The sequence below is a fragment of the Hemicordylus capensis genome, chromosome 8 (assembly GCF_027244095.1).
Source record: "Hemicordylus capensis ecotype Gifberg chromosome 8, rHemCap1.1.pri, whole genome shotgun sequence".
Classification (NCBI taxonomy): domain Eukaryota; kingdom Metazoa; phylum Chordata; class Lepidosauria; order Squamata; family Cordylidae; genus Hemicordylus; species Hemicordylus capensis.
Window position 1 is genome coordinate 8,614,294 of NC_069664.1, and position 22,976 is coordinate 8,637,269.

Here is a 22,976-nt window from a genome sequence, read left to right on the forward strand (position 1 = left end):
TCCAATCCCCACTCAGCCATGAAACTCCAACTCTTGCTTGTGCATTGTTCCTGCCCCGGCCCCCACTTCTCACTCACTCACCATCCTCTCTATGGTTGTCTGACTATTTTCTCTTTTACCCCACTTTCCCAGAATGGAGGGGACGGCTCTGAAGGTGGCGAAATCGCAGTCCACCCTCTTCTGAGACGGTCCCAGAGTTACATCCCCACCACCAAGACGCCAGCTGGCCCGCCGGTCCTCAAGAGCGGTTACTGCGTGAAGCAGGGGAATGTGGTAGGTGCTGTGGCCTTCCATGGCAGTGGCGATAATGCTCCAGGACTGCCAAGCCATGGTGGCTGGTTTGGCTTCTGTGCTCTTGTTGCCTGTCGCCAGCTCCTCAGACGGGGTAAAGGGAGGCCTCTGAACTGGGGGGGAATGGGGGGGGGGAAGTGGTAATCTAAGGAGGCAGTAGGCGGCTAGCTTTGGCCGAAAGATGCAAACGGGATTCTTGGCCGAATCGGACTTCTCCAGGATTCCCCCCTGCTCCCTCGGCACGAATGGTGAAGCATGTAAGAGCTGCACGCCTGGAACAGAAATCAAGAACTGGCCCATCTGCTCCTGCAGTTCTGTTTGCAATGCAGCCTTCGCAGGAACACGGGAAGCTGCCTTATACTGAGTCAGACCATTGGTCCATACTGCTCAGTATTGTCTACCCTGACAGGCAGCAGCTCTCCAAGGTTTCAGGCTATGGCTCCATCCCTTAAGATAAGGGGAATTTCTTACAGTGCTCACATGTGGTCACCCATCCAAATTCAAACTGAGGTGCGCCCTTCTTAGCAAAGGCCGCCATTCCGGGTCACTGCCACAAGACCCGCTCTCCTCCCCAGATCATCCAGATGTTCCCAAGCAGAGTGTGGAGGTAGTGGCTGTTTCATGTTTATCCCCAGCCAGGGTGGCCCAAGGGATTGCAGCACTTGAGGCATCGAGTGCAGCTGTGCCCCATGGCCCTGCTGGGGGCCAGTCGCACTCTCAGATGGTGGCAGCAGTGGCATCTCCCTCCCCCTGGCCCCTGTTGGTGGTCCCATAATCTGCCGCCTATGCCGACTGCCTCACCTCGCCTCATGAACCCCTGCTAACTGGGCAAAGAGGCACCTTTTACCGTGGTGATTCTCTTTATCTAGCAGGGGGAGAGTAACTGGCCCTATCCACCCCCAGCACAGGACCTCCAGTGACTGTTGCTGGTATCTATCTTAGGTTTCTTTTTAGATTGTGAGCCCTTTGGGGACAGGGATCCATTTTATTTATTTATTATTTATCTATGTAAACCGCGTTGGAAACCTTTGGGAACATAGGAAGCCGCCATATACTGAGTCAGACCATTGGTAAATCTCGCTCAGTATTGTCTTTACAGACTGGCAGTGGCGTCTCCAAGGTTGCAGGTAGGAATCTCTCTCAGCCCTATCTTGGAGAAGCCAGAGAGGGAACCTGAAACCTAGATGCTCTTCCCAGAGCGGCTCCATCCCCTGAAGGGAATATCTTACAGCGCTCACACTTCTAGTCTCCCATTCAAATGCAAACCAGGGCAGACCCTGCTTAGCTAAGGGGACAAGTCATGCTTGCTGCCACCAGACCAGCGCTCCTTTTCTTTGTTGAAAAGCGGTATATAAATGTTATTGTTGTTGTATTCCGAGTCACACTATTTTTCAGTAATGCTTAAAACTGCCTTGGAACACAGGGGTTCCATTTTAGCTATCCTGACAAATATGTGTTTTTATTTAACAAATTTCTATACCACTCAAAACTCATGGCTCTGGGCGGTTTACAATAAAAATACAATTAAAACAAAATTAAAATGTTAAAGCAATTTAACATTTAAGACATGTTTAAAGTGTTAACTATTAAAACTGTAAATCTGATTAAAAGCCTGGGTGAACAGATGTGTCTTGACTGACCTTTTAAAAGTTTTCAGAGACGGGGAGGCCCTTATTTTAACAGGGAGCGCATTCCAGAGCCTTGGGGCATCAATGAGGAAGGCCCGTCCCTGAGTGGCCACCAGACCAGCCAGTGGCAACTATAGATGAACCTCTCCGGATGATCTTAATGAGTGGTATTTAAGATATTATCTTAAATATCCTGGCCCTAAGCCATTTAGGACTTTATAATCAGCACCTTCTATTTTGCCCAGAAACTTATCAACCTATCATCCATGAAGTTGCTAATCATTTTTTAAAAGAATCTTTTACACTAGTGGCCACTGCCCCATTTTGTGGTGGTCAGCCCCAGAGGTTATATTTATTTATTTACTACATTTACGTTCCTGCTCTTCCTCCAAGGAGCCCAGAGTGGTGTACATGGTTATGTTGATTCTCACAAGACCCCTGTGAAGGAGGTTAGGCTGAGAGAGAAGTGACTGGCCCAGAGTCACCCAGCAAGTATCATGGCTGAATGCGGATCTGAACTCGGGTTTCCCTGGTCCTAGTCCAACTCTAACCACTACACCACTCTGGCTCCAAGGTTAATGTATGTGTTGCATGAAGACCAGGCCACAAAACCGTGTGGAGTGTTTGGTACAGTAACTGAGGAGCTTGAGAGTTCAGCTTCCAAAATAATATTTGGATTTTGTCTCTTCAGAGGAAGAACTGGAAACGCCGGTACTTTATCCTGGATGATTTTTCCATCGGTTATTACAAGTGTGAGCAGGTAAACCTTCCCATCATGCTTTCAAGAAGTGCTTTTTACTTTCAGCTCATTTTGGGTTCTGTGACTGGAGGATGTTTCATAGCTTCCCATTTTCCTGTAAGTAATACAGCAGGGAAATGACTTGACTAGCAAGCCAGAGGTTGCTGGTTCGAATCCCCGCTGGTATGTTTCCCAGACTATGGGAAACACCTATATCGGGCAGCAGCGAGATAAGAAGATTCTGAAAGGCATCATCTTGTACTGCGCGGGCGGAGGCAATGGTACACCCCTCCTGTATTCTACCAAGGACAACCACAGGGCTCTGTGGTCACCAGGAGTCGACACCAACTCGATGGCACACTTTACCTTTAATACAATGTAGTATTCATTACTACTAAGCATTTGTGTTGCAAATTTCAAATGTCCAAATGGCTTCACAGACATCAGGTCTCTCAACCTTGGTTCTCCAGGGAGCTTTCCAGATTAAATAAACCCTACAACAGTGTCACTACGGTTCTGCTAAGTGTGCTTCCATGCTTTCTGTGTTGTTGCACTGCAGTCCATGTGCTGACAGCAAGGTGCCATTTACATTTCCGATGCCTTATTTCGGATTTTACCTTTGCGTTATAGTCCTACTACGTTGCAAATCCGTTGCAGAAAAATAGCTGTATTTTCCCACGGTAGGAGTCTGAGATTCTGGGGATCGTTTTCAATATGATCCTGCCAAGCCGAAGCATTTTACCCCTGTTGTAGCATGTAATCTGGAAAGTGCCCTGGTGTGGTTGGACTACAACTCCCATCATGGCCTTTGGCTGCTGTGTCTAGGGATGAGGGGCGATAACATCTGGTGACCCAACTGGGGACTCAAGGGTGATAACCTGGGCTAACCTATCATCTTTCCCTCTCTTTCAAATCCTGGGAATGGTACCCAAACTTTGCAAACGTTTAAATGATGGTGTGTTTTAACCTGCAAGGGCATTCTAAAAATTAGCCTGCTCCTGCAGGCAGTGTTCCCTTTAAGAGGGATTCCCAGATGTTGTTGACTACAACTCCCATTATCCCCAGCTGCAATGGCTTTTGCTTTGGGATTATGGGAGTTGTAGTCAACAACATTTGAGAATCCCTGTTAGAGGGAACACTGCCTGCAGGGAAATGTGGAATGTGATCTGAGCCAGGGATTCTCAACGTTGGGTCCCCAGATGTTATTGGACTTCAACTCCCATAATCCCCAGCCCCAGTGACCTTTGGTTGAGGCTTATGGGAGTTGAAGTCCAATAACATCTGGGGACCCAACGTTGAGAATCCCTGAGCAATAAGAAGTTCTGTATCTCATCCCAACACTTTCACGTACCAGTGATTCCGGGGTTCGCAAAAAGTCCAGATGTTGTTGGACTTCGGCCCTCATCATCGCTAGCCACAATAGCCCTGCAGTAAACTATACCAAACATTCATGTCAACATACATGAACAGTAGTATGCTGATATGATGACCTTCTGCTGGCTTTATTATAATCTAAAAATACTGAAGTATATTTGTTCCTGAGCTGAATTCTATCTTCTTCTTCTTCTTTTTGGTAGCTTTATTATTTTGTACTTTTCTGCAAAAATAAAAAATCCTAGACAAAACAAAGCAACCTGAGTTGCAGAGAATTCTATTCCAGGCCACTTTTGCAATTAAGAAGAGTTCTGTGCAATCTGGACGCTTGCAGCTCGGCTGGCTTAGTGGGGGTCACTAAATGATATTCCCTGAATCTCTTATGCCATTGGAACCATCTGCTCTCATAATTGGTTGTCCACTTGCCCCAACATGTGTTTTGCTTATCTCCTCAGGACAAGGAGCCTTTGCGTTCCATCCTCCTAAAGGACGTGCAGAAGACTCACGAATGCCTAGTCAAATCTGGGTATGGCTTTTCCTTTGCTGGATTTTATCCTTGCCGTCATAGCTAGGTTCTCTAAGGCCTCTGCCTCCTTAATGGAAGACCAATATTTGGGATCTGGTTTTCTGATCTCCATCTGCTCTATGAAATGAGGAAGGAGAGCTGGTCTTGTGGTAGCAACGCAAGCATGACTTGTCCGCTTAGCTAAGTAGGGTCCACCCTGGTTGCATATGAATGGGAGATTTGATGTGTGAGCACTGGAAGATCTTCCCCTTAAGGGATGGAGCCACTCTGGGAAGAGCATCTAGGTCCCAAGTTCCCTCCCTGGCAGCATCTCCAAGATAGGGCTGAGAGAGATTCCTGCCTGTAACCTTGGAGAAGCCGCTGCCAGTCTGTGCAGGGCTTCACAGACTCTCTCTCATCTGCTGCCACTATTACGAATATTTAGATGAGCCGGCTGAGCCACACAGGTTTTCAAAGCAGCTTACATAGAAAAATAAATAATAAATAAGGTGGTTCCCTGTCCCCAAAGGGCTCGCAATCTAAAAGAAACACAAGGTAGAAACCAGTAACAACAAGTTCTAGGATGCTGTGCTGGGAGTGAGTTGGGCCAGTTGATCTCCCCGTGCTAAATATAAAAGAATCACCCGTTAAAAGGTGCCTCTTTGACTCATCTGACTCATATGTGGTATGAGTTTCTTTAGCTGAGTTCCCGATAATGACGTAGGCTGCTTATAAAAAACAAACAAAAACCTATCCAACCAACCAAGAAGGTCAGGTGGGTTGATTCTCTTTTGGCAGGGGTTCTCAACCTTGAGTCCCCAGAAGTTGTTGGACTACAATGCCCATCATCCCCAGCCAAAATAGCCAAAGACCATGGTGGGTGTTGTAGTCCAGCAAATCTGGGGACTCAAGGTTGAGAACCTCAATGATATCTGGAAGTGGCTTACTGTAGTAGAAGCAGTCATGCACACAAAAGTGTGTGCTACCTACTAGAAGAGATACAAAAATATCCAAGAGGATGCTAGCTTTTTCCATCTTGAAGCAGACCTTTAAGACCACTTTCCCTAGAAGCTTTTAGTCCTGTGCAAAACTGATTTTTTGTTTATTTATCCATTTCTCTGTTGCTGTAACATTTTTCTTTTACTGTGTTGTATACATTTTCAAATGGATGAATATCCTTTTTCAAAATATTTTCAAAATATTTCAAAAAATATTTTTATTTCATTTTGTCAGCTGCTTTGGAATGTGTAAACTTAAAGTGGGTATAATGATCAAATGTTTTTTGCATTTGTAGAATAATAGGCTAACCCAGGGGTTCTCAGATTTGGGCCGCCTGAGGTAATTGGACTTCAACTCCCATCAGCCTGAGCCACAATGGCCTCTGGGATTATGGGAGCTGAAGTCCAACAACATCTGGGGACCCAGGTTTGAGAACCCCTGGCTAGCATAAGCATAAAAGCATTCCTAAAGTGAATGACGGGCTTCCTGATAACGCCTCTCTCTCTCTTCCTAGGGACCTCCTCATGAGGGACAATCTTTTTGAAATCATAACAAACTACAGGACTTTCTATGTCCAGGTAAAGTACCCATCATATAGAGTGGTGGTTTTCCAGCTGTGTACTGAGAAACTTGGGGGTTTGTTGGAAGCAATTTAAAAACATAAGAGGGAAACACCCTTACCCCATGTGTACAATAAATATGCGTGGGGAAGCTAGTCACACCCACTTACACACCATTGACACAGTCAGCATTTTTGTGCCTTCCACCAGAAGCACAGGACTGTGTGACCCGCAAGCACATTGGAGTTCTGTTCCCCTTCCCCTGGAATCACTCTGTGCCCCTCAGAAATATGTCCCTGAGGGTCATGCAGCCCTTAGGGTCCTATTTCCAGGTGGTTTCCTAGGGGAAGAGGAGGTCATTGAAATTTCACAGACACACACACACACACACACTCTGCATTGGTCAGGAGCTAAGCAGCAGCATTGCTGCTCCTTATGTATCACCTGTGCTTTGTTAATCTGGAAGTCAGCCTATGAGAAGTATTGTAGCATACCGTTTTGTGGACTCGTCCATTTAATCAGACACATGGAGGGACATTCTTAGTAAGTAGGGGTGTGTGGAGGGGAAGGCAAATAAATGGCTAGGAAATTCAAGAGGTATAATCTGTAAAAATTCTGTATAAATCTTAAAAGTAAAACTTAAAAGTGCATAAGATAAGAACGGTGACAACTAACAGTAGGAGTAATTGATGGTAACATTCTCTTACTCGAACTGCTTGCTGATGGGAGAAAGTCTGAAAGCCGTTGATGTCGACGATTTTTCAGACGGTCAATCTATTACGATTTAAAAAAAATAAAAACAGACTCCCAGTGGGCGGGTTGTATTTTGTTTTTGAATGTATTTTTCTAGGCAGTAAATTTAGCATCTGACAGTTAGCGCTGGCCTGGCCTCCCTAAACAGGATGCTTTGCTGAAGATCCTTCAAGCAGAAAGGGTGAATCGAGGTGAATCGTTGTACACAGATCAATTTTGCCCTCTGGGGGCTCTCTGACCAAGGGAGCTACTTTGGCAGCGATTTCACTTCTCCATTTCGCCACAGTTATGATCAAGGTTATTTGTACAGGTGCGAAAAGAGAATCGCAAAGACAGAGATTGTTCACATGTGACATGTGGTAGGATGATTGGGGTTGTCTTCCGTGAGGGCTTCTACATGATGCATGTGGTAGGACTTTGCACAGTTGTGGTGAAGATGTTGAACTTTATTTGTTGACTGCCCCATAACCCTTATTCTCTGGGTGGCTCACAAAGCAAAACAATAAAACAACAATGGAATAAAGCATGCCATTAACAGCACACTAAACAGAATCAAGTGACAATGAAATACAGAACCATTCTAAAGATTTTTTTTTAAGGCCTGGGTGAACAGGAAGGTCTCTGTCTGGTGTCCAAAAGAACACAGCGGTGATGCCGATCAATCAATGTTTATTTCTATCAAAGATCAAATGCAGAGTTTAAAACAAAAAGAACGCTTCTTGGCCTTTTAACTAAGATCAAGTGATGATGCCAGCTGGACCTCGCTGGGGAGGTGACCACGGTGCCACCACTGAAAAGGCCCTCTCTCGAGTAGCCACTGACCTCACTGCATTTGGTAGGTACAGTCAGGGCCTCTGCCAAGAATCTCAAGGTCCGGACAGAGGCACATCAGGTAACCTGGTTCCAGGCCATTCAGGGCTATAAAGGTTAAAATCAGCACTTTGAATTGGGCCCAGAAATGCACTGACAAAGCCATGATGTCATGGTTTTGCTTTATTTTTATAAAATTATTTTTATTTTATGACGCATCCTAAAGATACTGGGTACAATACAGCAGGAAATTTATTTTATTTTATTTTTATTTTACATATTTGTATACCACCCAAAACTCATGTCTCTGGGCGGTTCACAAAAAAGCAAACATAAAAACCAAAAAAAGTTAAAACGTTAGTTAAAATAAATGACAACAAACATTAAAACACCAGTTAAAACAAAGTAAATGATACAGCAAAAGTTAAAACGCTACAACAATTCAAACCTTAAAACGTTTTAAACAATGTTAAAACTAGTAAAACTATATTTAGTTAAAAGCCTGGGTGAATAGATGCATCTTTAAAGACTTTTTAAACGTTGTTAGAGATGGGGAGGCTCTTATTTCAGCAGGGAGCGTGTTCCAAAGCTTTGACCTTGCACAAGCCCCATTGAAAGAAATCAGTGCTACACAGGAGAACGACATAGATTTTGTTTGTTTACAACCCTGTTATTAACATGCAACAGCTTTTGGGGGGCGGGGGGGGAGCCAAATCTTCATTCACTGAAGATAAGCTGAACATTAGCACAACATAGATTGTGCTGGTGGTGTTCTTAATAGTTTTGATCCCATGGTTGTGGATGGAGTGCTGTCTAGGGCAGTGCCGGTTGAGGGGTGTCCCATGGACCTGATCCAGTCCCAGAACAACTCTGCAGGTCAAACTCCATGTGTGGCATTCTGTCCCCTTTCCCAAATATCCTGTCATTGCACTTGCTTGTCAGCTTGCTGCTGCTGGCAGAGTGTGACATACGGTATATCCCTGTCGTGTAAGACAGTAAGCTTCTGCGTATGGATCCATAAACCTGTATTTGCTTGTGCCATGGAGAGAGGCAATTGAAAAGAAATGTGCTTCTCCCAGTCTTTTGGCAGCTCCTTTAATTCAAGAAGAACCGAGATGCCCAGCAGGTTGCCTGGGACATCTGCCCTAAATTTGGTCTGGCCTGTACTGGTGCATGAGCCAGGCCCACAAAATTTGGCCATCAGTGCCATTTTTACCATCTCAGAAGGAATGCTCATGATGAGTTTTGGCAACGTCTGCCCCTCTAGAGATGGAAAACGGGAGATAGCATTGTAGCACTCACACCTTCCTCTGTGTTATCACCCCTGTGTTATCACCCATTCTGCCCCCAAATGATTAGGCTAAAATTGCAGTCATTTTTGCACAGAGGAAAGGGCCAGGGTTAGGGCTGCAATGAACGAATTGTTGTCCTCTCTCCATGGAGTAATCTTCGGAGGGCATTCCTGCCAGTTTCCATTTGCATTCCTCTGATAACTTTGATTAAATGCTATAGTAGCTTTTTAAAACTTCGAAAACACCACTGGAAAATGTGGCCTCTGTGGGCCCGATGGCCAGGACAATAAAAGCATGAGAACACACTGGTAGTGGGAAGTCTTGTGATGCTGTCATGTGTTTTCTTTCTCTAGGGGTACAGACCATGTCCAAAATCACAAGGCGCGTGGGGCTGGGGGGCACCGACACCCCCCCCCCCGCTGGCTCACGTACAGTATCTGGTAGCCTCTGAATGTGACCTTGCACAATGGTAGAGGACTCTTGCCCATGGGTTCTGAGAGCCCCGACTCCTTTCCCCAGGGCCATCAGCATCTGAAGGGGAGGGGGGCCAGCCTCGTGAGGAGTGGGGCAAGGGAAGGCGTAAAGAATGCTTTTTGCAATGCAGCTGACAGTTCTGTGCACCTGTTGTGGAGTTCCGCTTGGCTGTGTGTTTTCGGTCGTGGATCTCTTGCGGTGAGCTCTGGTACATGGGAACGTGCCTCGCAGCATCTTGGGAGCAGCCATAGCTCAGCAGCAGAGTAGTAGTAGATGGGAGGAGAGCTGGTCATGTGGTAGCAAGCATGAACTCTTCCCTTTGCTAAGCAGGGCCCACCCTGGTTTGCATTTGAATGGGAGATGACATGTGTAAGCCCTGTAAGAGATTCACCTTAGCGGGTGGGGCTGCTCTGGGAAAAGCACCTGCATGCTTGCATGCAGAAGCTTCCCAGTTCCCTCTCCAAGATAGGGCTGAGAGAGAGATTCCTGCCTGCAACCTTGGAGAAGCCGCTGCCAGTCTGTGTAGACAATACTGAGCTAGATAGACCTCTTGCCAGTATCAGAGACTGTGCGGCTGTAAGGAATCAGAGTGACAAGAACTTTCCCTTCTCCGAAGATCTGGAGTGTGATCCAGTCATTAATTCTGCTTGGGCGAGCCCTGTGGACTTCAGCGGGGCAAAATTACATGACATTACAGTATCCCCCCTCATAGCGAGACATGAGATTACCGCTTTCAGTTGGACTGGACAATCTACTATCCAGTCTCAGAAAGCAATGTTTATATTAACAGAAGGCTTTGAGGATTTGCAACTTGGGGTGGGGAGAGATCATCTTGTTTCTGCCCTCTAGTGGAAGTTTTATTATTTATTGTACATATTTGTATCCTCTAAAATAGGATATATTTTACATATTCGTCAGCCCATTCCGGGGCTCCAGGAATTGATTAAAATGACAATTGATTAAAATGCAAAGCTGAAAACAAACAAGTTAGTAACAAGTCACAAACAAGTTAGTAACAACAGTAACGATCAAAGTTGCATGGTGATGGTGACTCCAGCCTCAGAGGCAAGATGCCTCTGAATCCCAGTTGCAGGGGAGCAACAGCAAGAAAGCTGGGATGCCTTCATCTCCTGCCTGTGGGCTTCCCAGAGGCATCTGGTGGGCCACTGTGTGAAACAGGATGCTGGACTAGATGGACCTTGGGCCTGATCCAGCAAGGCTGTTCTTACATTCTTACGCTGGACACCTGCTCAGGTCTGGTGATGGTCGCAGGAGGTCAAGAAGGTTGCAGATTAGCAAGAGAGAAGAGAGTTATAACAAAATGTTTCAAAGCAGTTGTTATTACGAGTATATATGCCGCTTTTCAAGAGAAAAATTGCCAAAGCAGTTTTCATAGAAAGAGACAAGTTCCCCCTGTCCACAAAAGGCTTACAGTCTAATAACAAACACAAGGTAGACACTAGCAGCAAGCACTGGATGGATGCTTCCTCCTCGCCTTCTAAGTATAAAAGCCCCATTTTAAAAGATGCCTCTTTGCTCAATTAACAGGGGATTATATATGTCACCCTGAGCTTCTTGGAAGAAAGTTGAACAGAATGTAAACAACAATAAGCTGGAAACATTGGCTTCATGCCCTGAAGAGGCATCCGGTTGGACCTTGTGGGAAATTTCCCCTCCTCTCTTATTCTTTTTGAGAGGACCATTCTTGGGCCTGTCAAAAAATAGTATCTGAGCCTTCCCAAAGGATTAGACAAATTAATGATAACTCTTGATTTCGGACATGCTATAATAACAATAGCTATATGGATTCTCCATCATCATCAGCAGTATAACTCTTAAAACCAGATCCTGTGGAAGAAACAGTACAACGGTGGCCTGTTGCTTTCATGTCCTGCGTGTGGACTTCCTAGAATAATCTCAATAATCACTTCTGGAAACAGAATACTGGGACACATAGGTCTGGATTAAATTAGGATTAAACACACAAATCTTGTGTGTTTAAACTATTACAGATTTGGATTGTAAACCACCCTGAGATTTTATATAGGGCAGTATATAAATTAGATAGATAGATAGATAGATAGATAGATAGATAGATAGATAGATAGATAGGGTGCAGATTCAGAAAGCTAAGGTGCTGAGGACAGGCTGCGTTGATGCTCAAAGAGAGGCAGATGAATTCTTAAGCATCTTACACTGGACCACCCATTGGAGAATGGGGGAAGGATGGCGTGAGGGGTGGGAGTGCCCCCTTTGCCTCTTTTGGAGACAGCCAAAGTGATGCCCTCTTGTCCTTCCTTGTTCTTCATACCCAACAGAGCTGAGAGCAATCAGAGGGAGGGGGGACGCACTGCCCTTGCTGAAATACTTCAGAAAAGAAAGCCACGTGCTGACTGTCTTCCTCCAGCTTCCTCTCTACTCCTGGCCTACTGGGCCACCAATTATAGGTGCAGAAGCTGATCAAAATCATGCCACAAATGGCTGTTGGTTGGTGATTTCTGGTGCACAGAAAGGGAGATTATGGGGATGAGGCCGTAGCTCAGTGACAGAGCATCTGCTTTGCATGCAGAAGGTTACTGTATACACTCTGAGCATGCAGTAAGAAGGAATACGAAAAGGGTAAAGCAGGGATTCTCAAACATGGGTTCCTAGATGCTGATGGACTACAATTCCCATCCCTCCCTTCTACCATTGTGGATGGAGATACTGGAAGTTGTAGTCCAACATCTGGAGATTTGAGGTTGGGAACCTCAGGCTTAGATTAATTAAGTTACTCTTTAATAGACTAAAAAGGCACCCCGATTAATAGAGCAATACATTATTTTCAAAAATGCAGCGTCCTAGAAAAGGCCTTCTCTCTTCGTTCTCACCAAGGGGGGAATCTTCCTCCTAAGACGGGGCTGCACAACTTGGACCCTCCAGCTGTTTTTGGACTACAACCCCCAGCATCCCCAGTCACAGTGGCCAAAGTCAGGGATGATGGGAATTGTAGTCCAACAACAGCTGGAGGGCCCAAGTGTGCAGCCCACTCCTGAGACAGCATCCACTGTGCCTTACACACACACCATATAAAGACAGCACAGGGACATAGGAAGCTGCCATATACGGAGTCAGACCATTGGTCCATCTAGCTCAGTATTGTCTACCCATACTGGCAGCGGCTTCTCCAAGGTTGCTTCTCCCGCCCGCCGATCGATTATTTTAATTATTCACAAATGTAGATCTACTTAACTGATTAATCAGAGCTCTAAAATGTCTTTAGTGCGGTGTGAACTTGGCAGAGATGTAGCTATGTTTCAAAGAACCTGAGGCCCCCAGCTCCTGAGGGGCCCCAACCCCCACCCCTCCCCATATTCTTCATTATCTCCCTCACTCTAAGGGGAGAGGGGCGAACACGGGCCCCCTCTCCCCTAGCTACACCCCTGGAACTTGGCTTGGTTGTTGAGCTGTGTTGGGGTTCAGGTTGCCCATAATCCAAACTAGCGAGCCCTGTGTGGCTGCAAGTGGGGCCTTTCTGGTGTCTTAACCCGGGTCTTTGTTTTTCAGGCTTATAGCCCTGAAGAGATGCACAGCTGGATCAAGGCCATCACGGGGGCGGTGCAGGCGCTGAAGAACTGCCCAAGAGTAGGTCATATCCTTTCTGCTTTGCATGCAACATCAATTAGCGCTGGTGGTGTTTTCTTAAGCAGACATCATCTCTTTTAATGTCTTGAGTAAACATTTTGACAAATAGCTCATTTCCAGGAGGAGCCTGTCCAGGCTCTGTTGTCCACCAACACAAGGCCAGGACTGGGCAGTGGGGAGGGAGGTGTGTAGCTGCCAACGCCTTCCCACAGCTGCAGAGAGAGACTTTGCCAAAATATAATGGAGCCGCCATACATGCAAAGCTCTCATCACTGAAGAGGGCCTAGGCATTTCGGCAGCCTCCAGCCCCTCTCTTCCTTCTCACCCCAGATTAATTGCACAGATAAAACACATTTATAAATGCACAGATAAAGCACATTGGTATAACTTCATTGAATCTGTGTACTTGGGAACATAGTACATAGGAATATAAGAAGCTGCCTTATACCGAGTCAGACCACTGCTCCATCTAACTCAATATTGTCTACCCAGACTGGCAGCAGCTTCTCCAAGGTTGCAGGCAGGAGTCTCTCTCAGCCCTAGCTTGGAGATACTTCCAGGGAGGGAACCTTCTTCTGCATGCAAGCAGACAGGTGCTCTTCCCAGAGCAGCCCCATCCCCTAAGGGGAATATCCTCCAATGCTCACAGGTAGTCTCCTATTCAAATGTAATCCAAAGCAGACCCTGCTTAGCAAAGGGGGGAATCCATGCTTGCTGCCACAAGAGTGCTCACCCTACCCAGCTGGGGCTTCACACATAAGCAAGCTCCTCTCCTCCGATCTTTCTTGTATCTAACACTATCAAATACTCGAGTGCTCCCGGATCCCAAACTTGGGTAGGAGAAGCCTCCTACCTTAATCAAATTGGTACTTCAGTGGCCACATTTGAGGGTGGTTTTAAAAAAAATAAATCAGAATCCTGCACTGAATTCTGCAACGTGCGTAAATTATGCTGGATGAGCAAATGTTGCGCAACTTTGTTCTACAACATTTACTATCTTGTATGTATTCTGCTTAGATATGTGGGTGGGCAAGTTGCTGTGTGCAGGGGACTGAAGCCTCCCCAAAACCACATGATATTTAACTTAACCAACACTGGTTCCTGAGATTCATCACTCATAGTCCACATACCTTCAAGTATGCTTGTGTAACCATGAGGTCCAGAAACTTGCCCTCTCCTTTTTAATGTGAAAGCTGAGATTCTTAGGAACCTGAATTCTGCAGAATTGCAGTATCCACACAGTCCTGAACTAAGTGTACCTTCCGGGGAGGATTGCCGGTCTTGTGAAAGCAAGCATGAATTATCCCTTTTCCTAAGCAGGGCCCACGCTAATTTGCATTTAGGAACATAGGAAACTGCCATATACTGAGTCAGACCATTGGTCTATCTAGCTCAGTATTGTCTTCACAGACTGGCAGCGGCTTCTTCAAGGTTGCAGGCAGGAATCTCTCTCAGCCCTATTTTGGAGAAGCCAGGGAGGGAACTTGGAACCTTCTGCTCTTCCCAGAGTGGTTTCATCCCCTGAGGGGAGTATCTTGCAGTGCTCACACATGAAGTCTCCCATTCAGATGCAACCAGGGCAGACCCTGCTTAGCTAAGGGGACAAGTCATGCTTGCTACCACCAGACTAGCTCTCCTCTCACAAGACCAGCTCTCCTCTCTACACTACATATGAGCACTGTAAGATATTCCTCTTAGGGGATGGAGCCATAGCTCAGTGTAAGAGGATCTGCTTGCATGCAGAAGGTCCCAGATTCACTCCCTAGCAGCATCTCTAGGTAGGGCTGGGAGAGACTCCTGCCTGAAATCTTGGAGAAGCCGCTGCCAGTCTGTGAGGACAATACTGAGCTAGATGGTCGAATGGTCTGACTCAGTATAAGGCAGCTTCCTATGTCCCTATGTACCTGAAACTAAAAACCCAAGGAAAATTTTTCCTCTGCATTTTTTTTAAAGATACAAGTTAGATGAAAGATAGCAGGGAAATCATGCTTCTGTTGGAACCCATTCCCTGAAATTACTGCTTCATCATAAAGCTGATCGATCCTCCTGACTCTGGCAGAATGGCTCATTATGGCCACATTTTATTTTAATTACTGTTGTAGGGTGGTTTTTTTAAAGATCTGCGATGCATCTCTCTCTCTCTCTCTGTGCAGGAAATGGCCCTGGTGAGATCCATGTCTGTGAGCAAACGTGGAAGCACTGCCCTTCCCAACTCGGCCATCCCTTCCATTGCAAGGCTGAAACAGTTGGGAGATGAGGCGAAGACTGCTGGCAGAGGCCCCTCGACTTCGGGCTGGCTGCCCTGGACGCCAGTGCCCCAGTCAGACGCGAAGCAGCAGCCCGCATCGGAGGAGGCGGCCAGACTGCTGAAGGACTCCGAGTTTGTGCCCGTATCGGCCAAGCAAGATGCTGGAGCTGGACAGGCTGGGCGTTTCCGCCACAGGTCGGAGCCCCAGAACTTTAAGGAGCGCCCTTTCCCCTTTGACCTGGATGACGACAGCATCCGGACCTCCGATGTGTGACCCGACTGTTGCAGGCGCTCAGCTGATACGGAACATGGCCCGGATCCTAGCCCAGGTCTGCTGGGTGAATGCTGGCTAGCTTGTACCTGCTCAGGAAGCAAAGATTCAACTAACCACTCCGATGCTATGAACTGCACTGTGGGGAGGAGATCGGAGGGGACCATGGCTGCAGACTGTGGCTTCTCCAGGCCAAGGCAGAGACGGACATGCGGCACCCAGGGGCTTAAACTCCGGCCTGTTGCCAGTCCTTCGCATTTGCACAATTGAGCAAAAATGTGATAGAGCTTTGCCTCCTTTCACTTGGTTCTTCCCTCCTTCCATCAAATGGAGGCCTTCCTGTAGGAGTAAGCAGCTCTCTTCTGTTTGTGGCAAAATTCAGTTCATTCCACTGGATGCCTTCCCATGTAGCGAAGGGGAGGCCACACTGTCAGTTTAGCTAGAAGCCCTGAGAAGGAAGGTGCTTCCGTGTGTGTGTGTGTGTGTGTGTGTGTGTGTGTGTGTGTGTGCCATCTGCAGCTTGGCTTACTTGCTGAAGTTGTTCAAACTTTACTGCACTGTATCCAGTTACATCTGGCTCTCTGGTAATGATCTGGCTTACACTGTTAATCTGTGGAAGGACCGCGAAGAGCCGGCTTGTATCAGGAGGTCAGTTCTTCCAGAATGCTTATTTGGAAGCCGTAACACGGAACTGTGTGGATTCCTGCACCCCCACCCCTGCAACTCTCCAACCCTTTCTGAAAATATTTTTCCCCCAAGTAGACACCATTTGTGCCTCTCTGAGATCAGGGCCTTCACACACCCTACGATCTCAAAGCTTTTCATAGCCTTCAGTACGGTGAACTTCTAATTTGGGAGGCAACACGTGCTTTTTGCTAGGACTTCAGAGACTGGAACAAAGTGAGGTTGGGATGGTGGGAGTTGTAGTCCCACAATATCTGGGGACCCAAGGTTGTGAACCCCTGGGCTAAGGCATTCATAAGAAGGCACCTTTATTCTCCAGTCTAGGTCAGCGATTCTTAAAATCTGCCCATCGGTTGAAAATAAGAGGACGTGATCCAGCTGTGGTGGTCAGTACCATCTGGGAGATGGAAAAGAGCTGATAGCATTGCAAGACTTCCCGCTTTCAGGGTGTGCTCATGCATTTATCGTCCAGACCGTCGGGCCTGCAGCCAGGGGTGGAATCACCATTGGGCGGACGGGTTCAAAGAACTCGGGCTGCCACCAATCAGGGGCCACGCCTTGCGCCCCAGACACGCCTCCCACATCTGAAATCAGACACAGGGGGTGTGGTTTTGCTGGCCAACGCAGCCGTGTGGCCTCACTTGGGAGTTAGATTGGTCAGGTTTGCAGCACGGCCAGAGCGGCTCTCCCTGCTGGCCGATTGAGCTCCCAAACAGGGCCATGCAGATCCATTTGGGAGCGAAACCACGCCCCCGCGTCTGATGTCAGACACAAGGGGCGGGGCTGGGGGGCCGTGGCGGAGGCAGCCCTCGGGCCCCCGCTTGGCTCCCTCCGCAGCTGCCTGCAGCGGCCACATTTGCAATGGTGTTCTAAAAGCTTCTTAAAGTTTTTAAAAATACAAAAAAACGACTACAAATTTTTTTATCACTGTTGTCAGAGGAATGGAAATGGAAATTGGCAGGAATGTCCATTTGTTCATTGTTACCTTAACCCTTTGCTCTCTGCAAAAATGACCGCAATCTTACCCTAAAAAGTTGGAGGTTGGAATAAAGAAGGGGTGAGATCACCGAGAAAGCTGTAAGAGCAGCCATTCTCTCACCTCTTTTCCATCTCTAGCGGGGAAGATGTTGCCGAGAATCACTATGAGCTCTCATCCTGAGACAGTACCAATGGGCAACATTTGTGGGCCTGCCTCTTGGACCATAACGAATGGTACAAGGCTTTCCCAGGCCAAATAGCGCTGAAGGCCAAATGAGCATCTCTAGGCCCTTTACCACTCAGAAGCAACCACGGAATGGAAATGGGAATACACTAAGAATGTCTCAGCGTCATGAATCCTACGCAGCCTCAGTAACCGGTACGTTTGTACCTCCCCACTGGTGCTTCCTGTGCTGAAGGTGTAAATCTGGAGAAACGTAAGTGGGCCGCAGAGATGCAAATGCATCCGGGTGCCAGAATCATGGCTTCAGAACAGTGTGTAGCCCCTGATTCCGATTCTCACTGCTGGGCAGCCTTTTAGTGTCTACCCCAGAGGCAGGCAACCTTGGTTGTCCAGCTCTTGTTGAACAACAACCCCCATCAATGTATTGTGGCTGAGGGGAGCCATATCTACCAGTGGGAGCAATATCTCTCAGCTGCTTCCCCAACAAACTGAGATATGTGACCATCTGCAGCACCAGCTTCATTTTCCATCCCGATCTCGGGCTGGGGGAACTTCAGGTTCTGTGTAAGGTGTGAACTCACTCATAGTAACCCACTCATTCTTAGGATGGCACATCCCTTAGACTAATGGCAGATAGGAAACCGCAGTTGTTCCTTTGTAAATGTGTGTGTTTTCCAGGCACCCCGATCCAGCGAGGGATATCGGTGTCTGCAGGCAGAAATCCATGCATGCAGCCAGGGGTTCTTTTGGATATACATCTGCATCACAATGAATACAAATATGAAGATTACTCGTATACAGGAGAACCTCCATATTTGCGGGGGTTCCGTTGAGTGTTCCCTCTAACGGGGATTCCCAGATGTTGTTGACTACAGCTCCCAGAACCCCCAGCTGCAATAGCCTTTGCTTGGGGATTGTGGGAGTTGTAGTCAACAACATCTGGGAATCTCTGTTAGAGGGAACACTGCTACCAATATTAAAAAATCGGATGAAAATTGTGGCTCCCTCCCCCTTTCTTTTTTCTTTTTTGCAAAAGGGGCCATTTTGAGGCTCTCGATCTCTGAGGCTCCTGATCATTTCTGGCCACCCCTGACTTGTGGATATATGAGGTTACCCCCCCATCCCACCCCGCATCTACAGAGATCAGTTACCTGACTGCAGATAAGCAAAACCGTGGATACTGAGTCTGCTACTAACAAGGTTCTCCTGTACTGCTTTTCAACAAAAGTTCCCAAAGCAGTTTACATAGATATAAATAAATAAGATGGTCCCCTGTCCCCCATAGGGCTTGCAATCTAAATAAGAAACATAAGGCAGACACCAGCTACAGCCACTGGGTTAGAGCGGGTCAGTTGCTTCCCCCCTGCTAAATGCAAGGGAATCACCACTTTAGAAGGTGCTCCTTTGCTCAGTTGATGCTCCTCCAGACCCCATGAGATTGACGAGAAGCATCTTTTGATCCAGACTGAGATCTGGGTCCTCATTCAGGGGTCTTGCCATTGTGTGCAGCATCAGCTGGACAGAGTTGTCAGGGATGATGCTGTAGCAGAAAACATTCCTACCCTCGGCAGGGGTTTGAAGACTTCTGAGGTTCGTTCCAGCTGCAACATACTGTGATTCTAGATCAGTGCCATGGAATTAATGTTATTTTCATTTGTGCAAGGACTACTCTCTCACACTCTGTAAATATCTGTGGTAATAAATTATGTTCATGTATGTGAGGGAGAGAGAGAGAGAGAGAGAGAGAGAGAGAGAGAGAGAGGTGTGTGTGTGGGGGGGCAGGTATTTCAGGACCATAAAATGCCCCCCCTTTAAAGGAAAAGAGTGTGAGTCATGGAGTCAGACTTTTCTTTTTAAAGCCTAGCATCATCCTGCCACAACTTCTGATGATGCGCAGATGAGATGCAAAGCTATGGAATATGAAGTATTCGGGGACTTTATAACTAGGGTGGCCTGTGTTCCATAATAAAATTTAAATAAAATGACAGGGCCAAATCCAGCCCATCTAAATTCTGTGCCAAGAACAGCTGAATTCTCCAAATGGAGCCGTATGCACGCTTTTCTCTGTGCATTATTTTGCATTGTTTAAAAACTGCATAATTCTGTTCATGCTCAGAGAGGTAGGATGGAGCTTCTCCAACTTGGCCACAGTGGCTGGGGATTCTGGGAGCTGAAGTCCAGCAACATCTGGGACCCAGGCTGGAGAACCCCTGCGGTAGGGTACACACCCTTCTGACTTAGTACCCCAAAGCATACATGTTTGCGTAGAAGTCCAACTGAGTTTAGTGGGGCTTATTCCCAAGTAAGTGTGTATAGATGTGCTGCCCTGCTCAACCTCCTTTTGCATCTGCAATGTTAGCAGGCATTTCCAACACACTTATAATAACCTTGACAACTCCAGAAACTCTTTTTTTTTTTAAAGCCGAGATACTCAGGAAGCAGAATTCTGTATTGTAGTCCCGTGTTCCTTGATTTTCCCATGCACTCTCACTCAATCACAAACCGTGTGCCCTACTACTGAGCTAAATGGTCCCTCCCCCAAATAATGGATCAATGACCTGAGAATGGGCAGATGCCTCTGGATGGCACACGTGTTTGCTCTTTGATAGACAGAGAAGGCTCCCTGATTTAAAGAGGTATTTTGCAGCTTTCCTACTAATCTTTGTCAAAAGAATTGGGGAAAGAGATTGAGCTGGAACCGTGAGTCATGCTGGAAACCATGGCAATCCTTGGGGTTGAATGAAGTGGTCCTGGACCAGTGGGTCTTTTTCTTTTGCTACGCTTATGAGAAATCTCCCCTTGACCCGTGTGTGTGTGTGTGTGTGTGTTGTTTGTGTCTTCGTTTGCACTAATGTATAGGATCACCCGAGTATTTTTAACACTGAACCATTCAAGTTGTCATCAGTTTTCCAGAAGACCATGTCTGCATTTAACAGCTGTAGAACAAGACAGGAATTGTACAGGTCAAGTGTTATCCACAACTTCTCCAAGTTGGGAAAGCTTTCCCTATGCCATGTCTACCTGTCTGTCTTGCAACTGTTTAAAGCACAGGGGCTTTGCAAGGACAAAAACAAAAGTTGGCCACTCTTGTTTGGCCAGGAACAAAAAAAAATTTTTTTAGATACATGACAGGTTTGTGCATCTCGAAATGTGTGCATTTCCAAGAAAGCACTGGCATATTGTTCCAAAGATATGTTCGGAGAAACCCTACGTGTGTTTACTCAGAGGTGTGCACTGCAGCCTTACTTTGCAGTCCTGTTGCTGTTTGGTAGGATTTATTTACAGCTGAGCATGCTTAGGATTGGGGCCTTTGTGGAAAACCTTATGCTTGCAGCCCAATTTTGTGCATTTACTGTGCAGATTTACTTGGAAGTAAGCCCTAATAAATTCAGTCAGGCTTATAGGTAAAGTGCACCGTCGAGTCGGTGTTGACTCCTGGCGACCACAAATCCCTGTAGTTTTTCTTTGGAAGGGGTTGACCATTGCCATCTCCCATGCAATGAGATGATGCCTTTCACCATCTTCCTATACCACTGTTGCCTGATAGAGGTGTTTCCTAAATGAGCACAGACATGGCAGCCCTAGTCTGCATTCCCTACCACACTTCTCTGTAAGGAAGACCCATTGGGATTGATGAAACCTACTTGTGAGTAAAGCAGCTTACCCTTGAGTTGCCTTCCCATTGTAATTGGCTTTTCCTTCTGTTGATCTGAAATGTGAAGCAGACGCATTTCAGTTAGAAGTCTCTGCCAGGTCTGCAACACAGATTTTTAGCCAGTTACAAACAACCACCCATAGGTCTTAGCCAGGGAGGTCCCCATGTGTCACAAGGCACCATGCAGGGCAACCTTGACACTGGGCAAGAGAAATGCTCTTCAGCAACCACTTCCTTATGCAGAGACTCTGAGCTTGCTGTGCAGAGGCAAACCAGGGCACTGGCAGGAGTTTCTAAATCCCAAGGGGGCAGCACAGAACCAGAGACCGCAGCCTCCAGGCATTGTGGCTGAGGAAGATGGGAGCTCTAGGCCCATCCAAGGACCCAGGGTAAGGAACCTCTGCCCTGGTACAAGTCCACCCTGCCAACCCAGGGTTGGGCAAACCTGGCCCTCCAACTGTTGTTGAACTACAACTCCCATCATCCCCAGCCACAAAGGTTCGCTAGGCATGTCGGGGATGGGGCCATTAGCGCAGATGCTGGGAATGTCTCCTGCCTGAATCCTTGGAGAGTTGTTGCTGCCGGTCAGTGCAGACAATACGGAGCTTGAGGGACCAACCATCTGGCTCTGCATAAGGCCGCTTCTTCCCATGCTCTAGTGCCCAGCACCTTATCTTGAAGCAGTGAACCCCATAAATGAGCCATGAGTTGTGTGAAGGAGTATTTTCTTGGTCCTGTATCTGTTGCTACTGAGTGATCTGGTCTGATGAGAGAGGGAGAGAACTCTCTCCTTGCCTGTATGTGGTTGCAGTCTAAAGCCCTCTTCTTTATGGGAGCAAATCCCATTAGATTCAATTGCACTTTGCAGTGAAGATGTTTAGTATTGCACTTCACTCTTGCTCCCTCCTAATACATGCCCCCACATGGGCAGTTCTACCCAGAATCTGGCTACGGCAAGGAGACTCGGATTTGGGCCAACAGAGTCCCGTTAAAGCAAATGAGATGTGGAAGGCGAAAATCCCAAATTCTTGGGCTTAATTAAGTCTATGGATCAACTTGTATTAACGTGTTCCCTTTTCTGCCAGGCATCCGCCCGGCGGTTTCAAGGAAAAACAAACCAATCCATCATCGCAACCGGGTTTTCTGTTTTGTTAATACATTTATTTTTCATGCTGCTTGTGGATTTAGCTGTGATAACTAATAATTCTCAGCTGTGAATTGCACTCCTGTAGAAAGAGTGGTGGTTGTTTTTTCCTTGAGCAAAACACGTGCTGTACAATTACTTAAGTAATTGCCAATAACTGTTTGGTTGTTTTTTAAAAAATAAAACTGTGTGAACATGTTTGTGTTTTCCTTCCTGAGTTGATGCTGTCCCTTTAACTATCCATGATTCCCCCACCCCCAGTAAAAATTCTTTCTGAATTTGTTTTCCAGCTCAGCATATAAAATACTGCTTATGGAAGGATGTATAGTTTAAATATAAACCCAAAAGGACAGAGCTTCTGCTTTCTCACAGCCCCTTCAGCAGGAGTAGGCAACATTTGGTTCTCCAGCTGTCCTTGGACTCCAACTCCCATCCTCCTCTGCCATGTGGCTGGGGATGATAGGAGTTGTAGTTCAACAACAGCTGGAGAGCCAAGGTTGCCTACCCCTGCCCTGGGGGGGGGAATTAATTAAATGCACTGGGGGCACAGTGCATTTATGGGTGGGCGAGCTGTGTCGCACGCACTGGAATAGATTTCTGAAATTAATAGGCGGGGCAATTTTTCGCGCGGGGGGGGGGTCGGCTTGCCCTTGCCCCGCCCCAATCCTGGAGCCGTCTGGAGCATCCATCATCTTCCTCGCAAGGCCGCCTTCTCCCTCCTTCTCCTCCTCTTTCTCCGCCTTTCTTGGCTCCGGCACGTCGA

General features: G+C 46.9%; 1 protein-coding gene across 10 annotated transcripts in view; it reads left to right on the forward strand.

The window, feature by feature from the left end:
* Positions 1-22,411, forward strand: part of PLEKHA2 (pleckstrin homology domain containing A2) — an 82,810-nt gene extending 60,399 nt beyond the window's left edge. For all 10 annotated transcript variants that reach the window (XM_053269965.1, XM_053269964.1, XM_053269961.1 and 7 more), the window contains 6 exons: positions 133-273; positions 2,611-2,679; positions 4,488-4,558; positions 6,051-6,114; positions 12,972-13,049; positions 15,203-22,411. In XM_053269965.1, coding sequence (XP_053125940.1) covers positions 133-273; positions 2,611-2,679; positions 4,488-4,558; positions 6,051-6,114; positions 12,972-13,049; positions 15,203-15,571 — 792 coding nt within the window. In that variant the 3' untranslated portion in view covers positions 15,572-22,411. The remainder of the gene's footprint in view (positions 1-132; positions 274-2,610; positions 2,680-4,487; positions 4,559-6,050; positions 6,115-12,971; positions 13,050-15,202) is intronic.
* The last annotated feature ends 565 nt before the right edge of the window (positions 22,412-22,976 follow it).